At 39.6% G+C, this 16,537-nt stretch overlaps 1 protein-coding gene across 2 annotated transcripts; it reads left to right on the top strand.

Annotated features, from left to right (window-relative positions):
- Window positions 1–10,312: 10,312 nt before the first annotated feature.
- Window positions 10,313–14,817, top strand: LOC142653099 (cathelicidin-related peptide Oh-Cath-like). Of its 2 annotated transcripts, none has more exons than XM_075828808.1 (4): window positions 10,313–10,647; window positions 10,757–10,849; window positions 13,706–13,771; window positions 14,555–14,817. In XM_075828808.1, the coding sequence occupies exons 1-4, from the start codon at window positions 10,417–10,419 to the stop codon at window positions 14,663–14,665; spliced, it is 501 nt and encodes a 166-aa protein (XP_075684923.1). In that variant the 5' UTR covers window positions 10,313–10,416; the 3' UTR covers window positions 14,666–14,817. The 2 variants fall into 2 exon arrangements, with proteins under 2 accessions (XP_075684923.1, XP_075684924.1); XM_075828809.1 differs by having other exon boundaries at window positions 10,315–10,605.
- Window positions 14,818–16,537: the final 1,720 nt, after the last annotated feature.

Raw genomic sequence — 16,537 nt, 5'->3', positions numbered from 1 at the left:
GCTGATTGTATGGTGTATACGCTGATTGTATGGTGTATACGCTGACTGTATGGTGTATACGCTGATTGTATAGTGTATACGCTGATTGTATGGTGTATACACTGATTGTATGGTGTATACGCTGATTTGTGGTGTATACGCTGATTGTATGGTGTATAGGCTCATTGTATGGTGTATACGCTGATTGTATGGTGTATAGGCTGATTGTATGGTGTATACGCTGATTGTATGGTATATACGCTGATTGTATGGTGAATACGCTGATTGTATGGTGTATACGCTGATTGTATGGTGTATACGCTGATTTGTGGTGTATACGCTGATTGTATGGTGTATACGCTGATTGTATGGTGTAAAGGGTCATTGTATGGTGTATACGCTGATTGTATGGTGTATACGCTGATTGTATGATGTATATGCTGATTGTATGGTGAATACGCTGATTGTATGGTGTATACGCTGATTGTATGGTGTATACGCTGATTGTATGGTATATACGCTGATTGTATGGTATATACGCTGATTGTATGGTATATACGCTGATTGTATGATGTATACGCTGATTGTATGGAGTATACGCTGATTGTATGGTGTATACGCTGATTGTATGGTGTATACGCTGATTGTATGATGTATACGCTGATTGTATGGAGTATACGCTGATTGTATGGTGTATACGCTGATTGTATGATGTATATGCTGATTGTATGGTGTATACGCTGATTGTATAATTTATACGCTGATTGTATGGTGTATATACGCTGATTGTATGGTGTATACGCTGATTGTATGATGTATACACTGATTGTATGATGTATACGCTGATTTATGTTATATACGCTGATTGTATGGTGTATAAGCTGATTCTATGGTGTATACGCTGATTGTATTGTGTATACGCTGATTCTATGGTGTATACGCTGAATGTATGGTGTATATGCTGATTGTATGGTGTATATACTGATTGTATGATGTATACGCTGATTGTATAATGTATACGCTGATTGCATGGTGTATACACTGATTGTATGATGTATACGCTGATTGTATGATGTATACGCTGATTGTATGTAATATACGCTGATTGTATGGTGTATACGCTGATTGTATGGTGTATACGCTGATTGTATGGTGTATACGCTGATTCTATGGTGTATACGCTGATTGTATGGTGAATAGGCTGACTGTATGGTGTATATGCTGATTGTATGGTGTATATGCTGATTCTATGGTGTATACGCTGATTGTATGGTGTATACGCTGAATGTATGGTGTATATGCTGATTGTATGGTATATACGCTGATTGTATGGTGTATATGCTGATTGTATGGTGTATATGCTGATTGAATGGTGTATATGCTGATTGTATGTGTATATGCTGATTGTATGGTGTATATGCTGATTATATGGTGTATACGCTGATTGTATGGTGTATACGCTGATTGTATGGTGTATACGCTGATTGTATGGTGTATACGCTGATTGTATGGTGTATACGCTGATTTGTGGTGTATACGCTGATTGTATGGTGTATAGGCTCATTGTATGGTGTATACGCTGATTGTATGGTGTATAGGCTGATTGTATGGTGTATAAGCTGATTGTATGGTATATACGCTGATTGTATGGTGTATACGCTGATTGTATGGTGTATACGCTGATTGTATGGTGTATACGCTGATTGTATGGTGTATACGCTGATTGTATGGTGTATACGCTGATTTGTGGTGTATACGCTGATTGTATGGTGTATACGCTGATTGTATGGTGTATACGCTGATAGTATGGTGTAAAGGGTCATTGTATGGTGTATACGCTGATTGTATGGTGTATACGCTGATTGTATGGTGTATACGCTGATTGTATGGTGTATACGCTGATTGTATGGTATATACGCTGATTGTATGGTATATACGCTGATTGTATGGTATATACGCTGATTGTATGATGTATACGCTGATTGTATGGAGTATACGCTGATTGTATGGTGTATACGCTGATTGTATGGTGTATACGCTGATTGTATGGTGTATACGCTGATTGTATGGTATATACGCTGATTGTATAATTTATACGCTGATTGTATGGTGTATATACGCTGATTGTATGGTGTATACGCTGATTGTATGATGTATACACTGATTGTATGATGTATACGCTGATTTATGTTATATACGCTGATTGTATGGTGTATAAGCTGATTCTATGGTGTATACGCTGATTGTATGGTGTATACGCTGATTCTATGGTGTATACGCTGAATGTATGGTGTATATGCTGATTGTATGGTGTATATGCTGATTGTATGGTGTATATACTGATTGTATGATGTATACGCTGATTGTATAATGTATACGCTGATTGCATGGTGTATACACTGATTGTATGATGTATACGCTGATTGTATGATGTATACGCTGATTGTATGTTATATACGCTGATTGTATGGTGTATACGCTGATTGTATGGTGTATACGCTGATTCTATGGTGTATACGCTGATTCTATGGTGTATACGCTGATTGTATGGTGAATAGGCTGACTGTATGGTGTATATGCTGATTGTATGGTGTATATGCTGATTCTATGGTGTATACGCTGATTGTATGGTGTATATGCTGATTGTATGGTGTATATGCTGATTGTATGGTGTATATGCTGATTGTATGGTGTATATGCTGATTGTATGGTGTATATGCTGATTGTATGGTGTATATGCTGATTGTATGGTGTATACGCTGATTGTATGGTGTATACGCTGATTGTATGGTGTATATGCTGATTGTATGGTGTATATATGCTGATTGTATGATATATACGCTGATTGTATGGTGTATACTCTGATTGTATGATGTATACGCTGATTGTATGGTGTATATATGCTGATTGTATGATATATACGCTGATTGTATGGTGTATATATGCTAATTGTATGATATATACGCTGATTGTATGGTGTATACTCTGATTGTATGATGTATATGCTGATTGTATGGTGTATACACTGATTGTATGGTATATACGCTGAATGTATGGTGTATACGCTGATTCTATGGTGTATACTCTGATTGTATGGTGTATACGCTGATTGTATGATGTATATGCTGATTGTATGGTGTATACACTGATTGTATGGTATATACGCTGATTGTATGGTATATACGCTGAATGTATGGTGTATACGCTGATTATATGGTGTATACGCTGATTGTATGGTGTATATGCTGATTGTATGGTGAATACGCTGAATGTATGGTGTATACGCTGATTGTATGGTGTATACGCTGATTGTATGGTGTATACGCTGATTGTATGGTGTATATGCTGATTGTATGGTGTATACGCTGATTGTATGGTTTATACGCTGATTGTATGGTGTATACGCTGATTGTATGATGTATACTCTGATTGTATGGTGTATACGCTGATTGTATGGTGTATACGCTGATTGTATGATATATATGCTGATTGTATGGTGTATACGTTGATTGTATGATGTATATGCTGATTGTATGGTGTATACGCTGACTGTATGGTGTATACGCTGATTGTATGGTGTATACGCTGATTTGTGGTGTATACACTGATTGTATGATATATACGCTGAATGTATGGTGTATACGCTGATTGTATGGTGTATACGCTGATTGTATGGTGTATACGCTGATTGTATGGTGTATACGCTGATTGTATGATATATACGCTGATTGCATGGTGTATACGCTGATTGTATGGTGTATACGCTGATTGTATGGTGTATATGCTGATTGTATGGTGTATATGTTGATTGTATGGTCTATACGTTGATTGTATAGTGTATACGCTGATTGTATGATGTATATGCCGATTGTATGGTATATACTCTGATTGTATGGTGTTTACGCTGATTGTATGGTGTATACGCTGATTGTATGGTGTATATGCTGATTGTATGGTGTATACGCTGATTGTATGATGTATATGCTGATTGTATGGTGTATACGCTGATTGTATAGTTTATACGCTGACTGTATGGTGTATACGTTGATTGTATGATGTATATGCTGATTGTATGGTGTATACGCTGACTGTATGGTGTATACGTTAATTGTATGATATATATGCTGATTGTATGGTGTATACGCTGATTGTATGGTGTATACACTGATTGTATGGTGTATACACTGATTGTATGGTGTATACACTGATTGTATGGTATATACGCTGAATGTATGGTGTATACGCTGATTATATGGTGTATATGCTGATTGTATGGTGAATACGCTGATTGTATGGTGTATACGCTGATTGTATGGTGTATACGCTGATTGTATGGTGTATATGCTGATTGTATGGTGTATACGCTGATTGTATGGTTTATACGTTGATTGTATGGTGTATACGCTGATTGTATGATGTATATGCTGATTGTATGGTGTATACGCTGACTGTATGGTGTATACGTTGATTGTATGGTGTATACTCTGATTGTATGGTATATACGCTCATTGTATGGTATATACGCTGATTTATGGTGTATACGCTGATTGTATGGTGTATACGCTGATTGTATGGTGTATACGCTGATTGTATGGTGTATACGCTGATTGTATGGTGTGTATGGTGTATATGCTGATTGTATGGTGTATACGCTGACTGTATGGTGTATACGTTGATTGTATGATATATATGCTGATGGTATGGTGTATATGCTGATTGTATGATATATACACTGATTGTATGATATATACGCTTATTGTATGGTGTATACGCTGATTGTATGATAGATACGCTGATTGTATGGTGTATACGCTGATTGTATGGTGTATATGCTGATTGTATGGTGTATACGCTGATTGTATGGTGTATATGCTGATTGTATGGTGTATACGCTGATTGTATGGTGTATATGCTGATTTTATGGTGTATACGCTGATTGTATGGTGTATATGCTGATTGTATGGTGTATATGCTGATTGTATGGTGTATACGCTGATTGTATGGTGTATACGCTGATTGTATGGTGTATACGCTGATTGTATTGTGTATAGGCTGATTGTATGGTGTATATGCTGATTGTATGGTATATACGCTGATTGTATGATGTATATGCTGATTGTATGGTGAATACGCTGAATGTATGGTGTATACGCTGATTGTATGGTGTATACGCTCATTGTATGGTATATACGCTGATTGTATGGTGTATACGCTGATTGTATGGTGTATACGCTGATTGTATGGTGTATACGCTCATTGTATGGTGTATACGCTGATTGTATGGTTTATACGCTGATTGTATGGTGTATACGCTGATTGTATGATGTATATGCTGATTGTATGGTGTATACGCTGACTGTATGGTGTATACGTTGATTGTATGGTATATTCGCTGATTGTATGATATATACGCTGATTGTATGGTGTATACGCTGATTTATGATATATACGCTGATTGTATGATAGATACGCTGATTGTATGGTGTATACGCTGATTGTATGGTGTATATGCTGATTGTATGGTCTATACGTTGATTGTATAGTGTATACGCTGATTGTATGGTGTATATGCTGATTGTATGGTGTATACGCTGATTGTATGATATATACGCTGAATGTATGGTGTATACGCTGATTGTATGGTGTATACGCTGATTGTATGGTGTATACGCTGATTGTATGATATATACGCTGAATGTATGGTGTATACGCTGATTGTATGGTGTATACGCTGATTGTATGGTGTATACGCTGATTGTATGATGTATACTCTGATTGTATGGTGTATACGCTGATTGTATGGTGTATAGGCTGATTGTATGGTGTATACGCTGATTGTATGATATATATGCTGATTGTATGGTGTATATGCTGATTGTATGGTGTATACGCTGAATGTATGGTGTATACGCTGATTGTATGGTGTATACGCTGATTGTATGGTGTATACGCTGATTGTATGATATATACGCTGATTGTATGGTGTATACGCTGATTGTATGGTGTATACGCTGATTGTATGGTGTATACGCTGATTTTATGGTGTATACGCTGAATGTATGGTGTATACGCTGATTGTATGATGTATACGCTGATTGTATATTGTATACGCTGATTGTATGGTGTATACGCTGATTGTATGGTGTATACTCTGATTGTATGGTGTATATGCTGATTGTATGGTGTATATGTTGATTGTATGGTCTATACGTTGATTGTATAGTGTATACGCTGATTGTATGATGTATATGCCGATTGTATGGTATATACTCTGATTGTATGGTGTTTACGCTGATTGTATGGTGTATACGCTGATTGTATGGTGTATACGCTGATTGTATGGTGTATACGCTGATTGTATGGTGTATACGCTGAATGTATGGTGTATACGCTGATTGTATGATGTATATGCTGATTGTATATTGTATACGCTGATTGTATGGTGTATACGCTGATTGTATGGTGTATACTCTGATTGTATGGAGTATATGCTGATTGTATGGTGTATATGTTGATTGTATGGTCTATACGTTGATTGTATAGTGTATACGCTGATTGTATGATGTATATGCCGATTGTATGGTATATACTCTGATTGTATGGTGTTTACGCTGATTGTATGGTGTATACGCTGATTGTATGGTGTATATGCTGATTGTATGGTTTATACGCTGATTGTATGGTGTATACGCTGATTGTATGATGTATATGCTGATTGTATTGTGTATACGCTGATTGTATGGTTTATACGCTGACTGTATGGTGTATACGTTGATTGTATGATTTATATGCTGATTGTATGGTGTATACGCTGACTGTATGGTGTATACGCTGATTGTATGGTTTATACGCTGACTTATGGTGTATACGTTGATTGTATGGTGTATATGCTGATTGTATGGTGTATACGCTGATTGTATGATGTATATGCTGATTGTATGGTGTATACGCTGATTGTATGGTTTATACGCTGACTGTATGGTGTATACGTTGATTGTATGATGTATATGCTGATTGTATGGTGTATACGCTGACTGTATGGTGTATACGTTGATTGTATGATATATATGCTGATTGTATGGTGTATACGCTGATTGTATGATATATACGCTGAATGTATGGTGTATACGCTGAATGTATATTGTAAGGGAATTAGGTAGCGGGACAGTCATCTCCTGGGGTAGACGGGCACTCGGTATCAAACACGCCAGTAAATTTCAGTCCGCACAGCAGGGATGTGGTACTACGAAAGATTTATTTACAGGTTGTACATGAAATAAAAAGAAAACAAATAAAAGAAAACTCTCCGCCTGTCCGGCACTAACTATACAATCAGGTGTCCTAACTAACCCAGTGCAGGCCTAAAGAAGAGGCTGGACGCGGCCGCAGGGTGAAGGGAAGCCGACATGACCGTCCTGGTAGGGAAAGGGTTAAGGAGTTGAGGGAGAGTTGGAAGGAGCTGAAGGAGGGACAGGGAGGAGTTAAGGGGGATGGGGGGCCGTTACTGCACTTCCCGCGGCTTCTCGGCATTGAGCCGGAAGCAGCGGGAGGAGTAACATAGAAGCAAGTAAGCTCCCACCCTCCCACCCTTGGTTTGTTACTCCTTAGGTCTTATGTATGTCCGTCTATGAGCGTTGTGTTTTATTTGTGTGCTTATTTAACATGTTTTTCTTTTTTCCGGAGTAGGTTCTGTTGTCATGGCAGCTGGCGGGGGGAGTCCTTGAGGCCAGTCAGTACAAAATGGTGGGGGGGTCGCATCGGGGGTATGCGTCCCCCAAAAAAGGTACATGGTTGAAGACTTCATCGGGTGTTATCCCTTTGAAGTGGTCTTCTGGTAGAAGGTATATCACTTGAAGGCTTCATCGGGTGTTATCCCTTTGAAGTGGACTTCTAGTGGTCGGTATATCACTTGAGGGCTTCATCGGGTGTTATCCCCTTGAAGTGGACTTCTAGTGGTTGGAGGCATCTGCAGAGGTGAACGGTGCTTCCGAGCTGGTTTACGGCTGGAGGTAATTGGTGGTTTGCAGATGGCTAACTCGGTGTGTTCTTAATAAGGAACATCTGAAGGGGCTTCAGGGACTTCCTCTGCTCGGGTTAATGTTAACGGTTAATTGTTATTTATGATTCTGACCCATGTTGGGTCATGTGAATTATTAGGAGGAATTCTCTGGTGGATTCCTAACTAGTTATCCGAATGTTTCGGATTTAAATTGTTTTTATAAAACTGTGAAATTAATAAACGGCTGCTGTGGCCATTTCACATCCAACCTCGGTGTCATGTGTCTTTACTAAGTGGGGGTGGGGGGGGATAGTATGGTCTAAGGTTAACACACGACTCTACCTAGGCAGGTCATGCCCGGCACCATAAGCCATGCAGACCAGACAACCTGTTATGAACGCAGTCTGTTTTGCTCTCACAAGCTCCTCCCCCCAGGCTGAGAGAGAGTGGGACTGCACTGCTGCCTTTATAAAGGGCTATCACACCTGACCCCTGATTAATAGCTAGACAGCCCAAGACCAGGACTGTGAGGATGGAGTGGGGACCCCCCATCTCTCCCCACTCCAACAACCAGGCCCTTTTCCAGGTTTTAGATAAAACCTATTGCAGAGGGAGAACCACATTCTCTGCTGAATTTAGTCCCTGGTTGTTTTCAGATAGCAGAAGACAGAAATCTTGGGCAAATATAGACCCCCATCCACAACCTCTCCACATGGTCTGTCACAATAGTTTATATGCTGATTGTATGGTGTATACGCTGCATGTATAGTTTATATGCTGAATGTAGTGTCCAACAAGGTCTGAACAGAGACTAAATTATTCTAACATCTCTTATTTTTGGAGGAGGGGTCCAGTTTTGCTATTGGTCCGTATTTTCTGTTCAGTCTGCACCATTTTTCTGCAGTAGGTAGATTATTGCACGAGACACAGTATCTAGGCTGTGAACCAAACGTATGTAACAAGTGTCACAACCAGTTCCCCCTGTAAATAGTGTCACACACAGTGCCCCCTGTAAATAGTGTCACACACAGTGCCCCCTGTAAATAGTGTCACACACAGTTCCCCCTGTAAAGTGTCACTCACAGTGACCCATGTAAATAGTGTCACACACAGTTCCCCCTGTAAATAGTGTCACACACAGTGCCCCATGTAAATAGTGTCACACACAGTGCCCCCTGCAAATAGTGCAACACACAGTGCCCCCTGTAAATAGTCACACACAGTGCCCCCTGTATATAGTGTCACACTCAGTGGCCCCTGTAAATAGTGTCTCACACACAGTGCCCCCTGTAAATAGTGTCACACACAGTTCCCCCAGTAAATAGTGTCACTCACAGTGCCCACTGTAAATAGTGTCACACCTACCTATGAGCCTCTCAATCGTCCCAGCCCGGCATACAAGACGGACAGATATGGTGAAGGGGAGGTGGGGATACAAGCAGAGTAGAGTCTGTGCATGCAGATGGGTGACCGGGTGACTACAGACAGCTCTTGTTAGAATTCAAAATGTCTGATTAGGCCTGTAATTTCATGTCCCCAGCAGGAAGAGGAGCTGTGGAACACAAACATTTGCTCTAGTAAATATCTTGTAGATTAAGAGAAAAAACACGAGCACTGGGAGGGTTCATTTCTTGGATGGAGAGATGATCATCGAAGAGAATCTGTCCCCAACCAAGAGATTATCAGAGATATTTCTAATGCCCATGGAGGCTGCGATTTAGGGGCAGACTGAACCTCTAGGTGGGAAAAAATTAATGGGAATCCCCCCCCCCATAATAATAACACATTGCACCAGAGTAACATTTATCATTTTGCTGGCCCTTCACTAACAATAATGAATTCTACATTTCATCCAGGACTAGGGGCCCCATCAGGTGCTAAGGGCCACCGCTGGCCATAGATCTCAAGCACGTCCCAAATGCCTGAATAGACCGTCCACCCCTGCGACCATATTAAACAATAATACTAGAGAAGAGGTGCATAATAATCCCCTGTCCTGCCTAATTGTTTCTCTGGTGCACCCCCAATAATACAAGACTGTGAATTCAGATATCCTTGCGGGGCAGGAACATATACAGTATATATATATATATATCAAGACTTCTGAAGAGCATAAACTAAGAGCAGCCGAGATGAATAACACACATGGAGGGAGGTCTCTACGGGTTTGGAGGTTTATGCACTTGATGAGTATCAAAACTTCAGTCATCTCCCAAATCTGAAATGGATGATAACTGAGAGCAATAGATAGTATTCACCTGTCCTCCCTAGCCTGATGTGAAATCCCTTTGAGTAATGTAGATGTAGATCATGACATCATCGTCCTCTGACAGCAAATACTCCGAATTTCCCCATCACCCAGAAATATGAAGAAATAGAAGCAAAATAACAGAGAGGAGCAGAGCGGGGAGAGGACATGTCATCAGAGAGAAGCCAAGATGTGGAGCTGGAGGCTGTCTCTGCTGCTGTTCTCTGCTGTCACATTACACAGCTGTCTCTCTGACACTCCAGAGTCCGATCTCCAAGAAGAAAGATCCATACGAGACGTCATCGACCTCTACAACCAGAGAGAAGGGGTCACATACTTATATAAAACCCTGGAACAGCTCCCCCCCGCTCTGCTGGAGGTAAAGCACATGACATGGGGACCTCCCCAGAAAGCATTGCATGTAAAACACATTTATTGTATTAGTTTATTATTCTGTTTCTTCATAATTCATAATTAAATGTCACATTAATCTGATCAAGGAAAAGTCACTGTAATTCTTCTATTCACAGGAGTCTCCACCGAAGTCATTCATCATTAAAGAGACAGTGTGCCTGAAATCTGAGGACCCTGATATTACCCAGTGTGATTTTATGTCAGATGGGGTAAGTACAAGTTATACTGCCCCAGACGTACCTCATATTATATAGTACTGGAAAATACTAACATGTCGCTGTAATATATAAATATCACCATCTGCTAAGACATCGAATATTCCTCTCCTCACAATAAATGAAGTAAAACAAGGAATAACATGGTACTAATATATATATGCTAATATGTTCAAAAGTAATAACTACTATGATACTGCCCCTATATACAATATAAGTACTATAATACTGCCCCCTATTTACAAGAATATAACTACTATAATACTGCCCCTATATACAATATAAGTACTATAATACTGCCCCCTATTTACAAGAATATAACTACTATAATACTGCCCCCTATATACAATATAAGTACTATAATACTGCCCCCTATATACAAGAATATAACTACTATAATACTGCCCCTATATACAAGAATATAACTACTATAATACTGCCTCCTATATACAAGAATATAACTACTATAATACTGCTCTCTATATACAAGAATATAACTACTATAATACTGCCCCTATATACAAGAATATAACTACTATAATACTGCCCATATATACAAGAATATAACTACTATAATACTGCCTCTATATACAAGAATATAACTACTATAATACTGCCCCTATATACAAGAATATAACTACTATAATACTGCCCCTATATACAAGAATATAACTACTATAATACTGCCTCTATATACAAGAATATAACTACTATAATACTGCCCCTATATACAAGAATATAACTACTATAATACTGCCCCTATATACAAGAATATAACTACTATAATACTGCCCCTATATACAAGAATATAACTACTATAATACTGCCCCCTATATACAAGAATATAACTACTATAATACTGCTCCTATATACAAGAATATAACTACTATAATACTGCCCTCTATATACAAGAATATAACTACTATAATACTGCTCCTATATACAAGAATATAACTACCATAATACTGCTCCTATATACAAGAATATAACTACAATAATACTGCTCCTATATACAAGAATATAACTACTATAATACTGCTCCTATATACAAGAATATAACTACTATAATACTGCCCCCTATATACAAGAATATAACTACTATAACACTGCTCCTATATACAAGAATATAACTACTATAATTCTGCCCCTATATACAAGAATATAACTACTATAATACTGCTCCTATATACAAGAATATAACTACTATAATACTGCTCCTATATACAAGAATATAACTACTATAATACTGCCCCTATATACAAGAATATAACTACTATAATACTGCCCCCTATATACAAGAATATAACTACTATAATACTGCTCCTATATACAAGAGTATAACTACTATAATACTGCTCCTATATACAAGAATATAACTACTATAATACTGCTCCTATATACAAGAATATAACTACTATAAAACTGCTCCCTATATACAAGAATATAACTACTATAATACTGCTCCTATATACAAGAATATAACTACCATAATACTGCCCCATATACAAGAATATGACTACTATAATACTGCCCCTATATACAAGAATATAACTACTATAATACTGCTCCTATATACAAGAATATAACTACTATAATACTGCCCCCTATATACAAGAATATAACTACTATAATACTGCTCCTATATACAAGAATATAACTACTTTAATTCTGCCCCTATATACAAGAATATAACTACTATAATACTGCCCCCTATATACAAGAATATAACTACTATAATACTGCTCCTATATACAAGAATATAACTACTTTAATTCTGCCCCTATATACAAGAATATAACTACTATAATACTGCCCCCTATATACAAGAATATAACTACTATAATACTGGTTTGGTCTTAGTCTTGGTTTCATCTCGGTCTTGGCTTGGTCTGGGTCTTGGTTTGGTCTGGGTCTTGGTTTGATCTGGGTCTTGGTTTGGTCTGGGTCTTGGTTTGGTCTGGGTCTTGGTTTGGTCTAGCTCTTTGTTTTGTCTGGGTCTTGGTTTGGTCTGGGTCTTGGTTTGGTCTGGGTCTTGGTTTGGTCTGGGTCTTGGTTTGGTCTGGGTCTTGGTTTGGTCTGGGTCTTGGTTTGGTCTGGGTCTTGCTTTGGTCTGGGTCTTGGTTTGGTCTAGCTCTTTGTTTTGTCTGGGTCTTGGTTTGGTCTGGGTCTTGGTTTGGTCTGGGTCTTGGTTTGGTCTGGGTCTTGGTTTGGTCTGGGTCTTGGTTTGGTCTGGGTCTTGGTTTGGTCTGGGTCTTGCTTTGGTCTGGGTCTTGGTTTGGTCTAGCTCTTTGTTTTGTCTGGGTCTTGGTTTGGTCTGGGTCTTGGTGTGGTCTGGGTCTTGGTTTGGTCTGGGTCTTGGTTTGGTCTGGGTCTTGGTTTGGTCTGGGTCTTGGTTTGGTCTGGGTCTTGGTTTGGTCTGGGTCTTGGTTTGGTCTGGGTCTTGCTTTGGTCTGGGTCTTGGTTTGGTCTAGCTCTTTGTTTTGTCTGGGTCTTGGTTTGGTCTGGGTCTTGGTGTGGTCTGGGTCTTGGTTTGGTCTGGGTCTTGGTTTGGTCTGGGTCTTGGTTTGGTCTGGGTCTTGGTTTGGTCTGGGAGGGTATGACTTCCCATAGTTTATAATACAGTTTATTTGTTATGCAGTGTTTTGATGCTTCTATATATTTTGTAAAAATGTTGTGTTTGTGTTTTTTTGTACTAGTATTGGCGACAGATGTGCAGCGTTTGTTGCGCCATTTATATTTGATTGGTGCCAGACACTTTATACGTAGTAAAATTAAGTATAACTTGAAGTTATGAAATGATCATCGGTTTCCCATTCCAGAAAATAATAATTTTATTAATTGTTTCTGCAGGATGTGAAGATTTGTGCTTTGGGTGATGAGGACCCTGAGGAGATAACGTGCTCCAGCCTGACCAAGGTAACACAACCATAAAGATAGTGCTGAGGTGCTCCACCACATTGTGACTCCTCTCTCTACATTATTCATGTCAGTTTATTATTTTTGATGATCATACTACTGGTTTTACTGTTCGGTCTTCAGTTGGGAGTTGAGATGACTCCATCAGCTCATTGTCAAGGGACCCGTCTAACATGCAGGGATTGTCCAAAGTGGAGATCCCTTTTAATAAGACTTTGGCCGACATTTATAATGCAATTCACAACAGCTTTTGGTGTAAATTTTGCTGCTAAAATGTTGTGAGTGATGATGTGAGACATTTTAGTGATAAAACTTTCGTGAGTCTGCTCCTTCTGAAAGCCGCAGCTGCTTTTCTCAGCTTGTGGGAGGCTCGGCTGCTTGTCTACCTGTTTCTAACCCTGTACAATCTGTAACATATAATGAACAACATCTAGTTACTGTCACTGCGCTCCTTCAATACAAAGTTTGATTAAAAATAAAATATATTATCTATAAAAAAAAATTAATAAAGCAGGATACAGGAGCTGCAGAATCGGGAACAGGCTTTGCTCTGAGTGGGAGCAGGAAGAGTCTGTGCAGGGAGGAGGAAAGTACAATTTTTTTCTAAAACTAAAATGATGAAACTGACAGACATAAGGAGAAGAGGTAAGGTACAGGAGGTCTCGTGGACGCTGCGATCTGGACTTTTATTTGACTTTGGACTTTCCTGGACTATGCCTTTAAGAGTAACTATTGTTTACGAGTGATCTACAATGTGCATCATCCTTTGCTGTTTCCTTTCAGGATGTCCGTGTCAAGAGGAATAGTAAGAAGCCATGCAGTAAAAAGCCCTGCAGGCCGCTACCAGGAGGTCACAGCTTTGCCTTTCCAGAAACAGACTATAACAGACCTTAGATGATCTGGGTGTGAAGGTCTCCAGTCACCTGTAGAAGAAGATCGGAGATTGCGGCTTATGGCGAACATTTCACTCGGTTGTAATAAATCTTTGCTTTTATTTTGAGGCACGAGGCGACATCATGTAGAATAAAGTCATGAAATCATTATTCCTTACGTCTCCTTTACTTCTCCCACTTCCCATTGGACACGGACTTTGGAGATTTTTTGAGTCTCCGCACAGATTGTCTATGATAATATGGATGTTCTGTCTGGGGAATCTTCTGATTTTATTCTCTTGAAGATCTCGGTGCCAAAGGTCAATGGAAACAATGAAGCAACTAAACTTAGCAACACTTAACATTTCTTGTTTTCTTCATGAAAGATGATGGAGGATGGATGATGATGGAGGATGATGGAGGATGATGGAGGAGGATGGAGGATGATGGAGGATGATGGAGGATGATGGAGGATGATGGAGGAGGATGGAGGATGATGGATGATGGAGGATGATAGAGGATAATGGAGGATGATGGAGGATGATGGAGGATGGATGATGATGGAGGATGATGGAGGAGGATGGAGGATGATGGATGTTGGAGGATGTTGGAGGATGATGAGGATGATGAGGATGATGAGGATGATGGAGGATGATGAGGATGATGGAGGATGATAGAGGATGATGGAGGATGATAGAGGATGATGGAGGATGATGGATGGTGATGGAGGATGATGGAGGATGATGGAGGATGATGGAGGATGGATGATGATGGAGGATGATGGAGGATGATGGATGATGGAGGATGATGGAGGATGATGGAGGAGGATGGAGGAGGATGGAGGATGATGGAGGAGGATGGATGATGGAGGATGATGCATGATGGAGGATGATGAGGATGATGGAGGATGATGGAGGATGATGGAGGATGATGGAGGATGATGGAGGATGGAGGATGGATGATGATGAAGGATGATGGAGGATGATGGAGAATGATGGAGGATGATGGATGATGATGGAGGATGATGGAGGATGGATGATGATGGAGGATGATGGAGAATGATGGATGATGGAGGATGATGGAGGATGATGGATGATGGAGGATGATGGAGGATGATGGAGGATGGATGATGATGGAGGATGATGGAGAATGATGGAGGATGATGGATGATGGAGGAGGATGATGGATGATGGAGGATGATGATGGAGGATGATGGAGGATGATGGAGGATGATGATGGAGGATGATGATGGAGGATGATGATGGAGGATGATGATGGAGGATGATGGATGATGGAGGATGATGATGGAGGATGATGGAGGACTGCATGATAAGGAAAGCGAAAGAATGATGATGCTAAATGTGAAGGATGATGACGAAGGGTCTAATGATGATAAGGAGGATGATGGTGGCAATGGATGAGGAGGAGGTTGGTTCCGATGATGATAAATCTTTGCTTTTATTTTGAGGCACGAGGCGACATCATGTAGAATAAAGTCATGAAATCATTATTCCTTACGTCTCCTTTACTTCTCCCACTTCCCATTGGACACGGACTTTGGAGATTTTATGAGTCTCCGCACAGATTGTCTATGATAATATGGATGTTCTGTCTGGGGAATCTTCTGATTTTATTCTCTTGAAGATCTCGGTGCCAAAGGTCAATGGAAACAATGAAGCAACTAAACTTAGCAACACTTAACATTTCTTGTTTTCTTCATGAAAGATGATGGAGGATGGATGATGATGGAGGATGATGGAGGAGGATGGAGGATGATGGAGGATGATGGAGGATGATGGATGATGGAGGATGATAGAGGATAATGGAGGATGATGGAGGATGATGGAGGATGGATGATGATGGAGGAGGATGGAGGATGATGGATGTTGGAGGA

The sequence above is a fragment of the Rhinoderma darwinii genome, chromosome 5, assembly GCF_050947455.1.
Source record: "Rhinoderma darwinii isolate aRhiDar2 chromosome 5, aRhiDar2.hap1, whole genome shotgun sequence".
NCBI classification, from domain to species: Eukaryota; Metazoa; Chordata; class Amphibia; order Anura; family Rhinodermatidae; genus Rhinoderma; species Rhinoderma darwinii.
Note: the sequence above shows the minus strand (reverse complement) of the source record. Positions and strands in the feature narration are given on the sequence as shown.

Coding starts and splice junctions, on each gene's coding strand:
- LOC142653099 (XM_075828808.1), top strand. CDS start 10,417: ATGTGGAGCTGGAGGCTGTCTCTGCTGCTGTTCTCTGCTGTCACATTA. Junction 10,850..13,705: donor GTGATTTTATGTCAGATGGG/GTAAGTACAAGT, acceptor TTGTTTCTGCAG/GATGTGAAGATTTGTGCTTT. Junction 13,772..14,554: donor CGTGCTCCAGCCTGACCAAG/GTAACACAACCA, acceptor GTTTCCTTTCAG/GATGTCCGTGTCAAGAGGAA.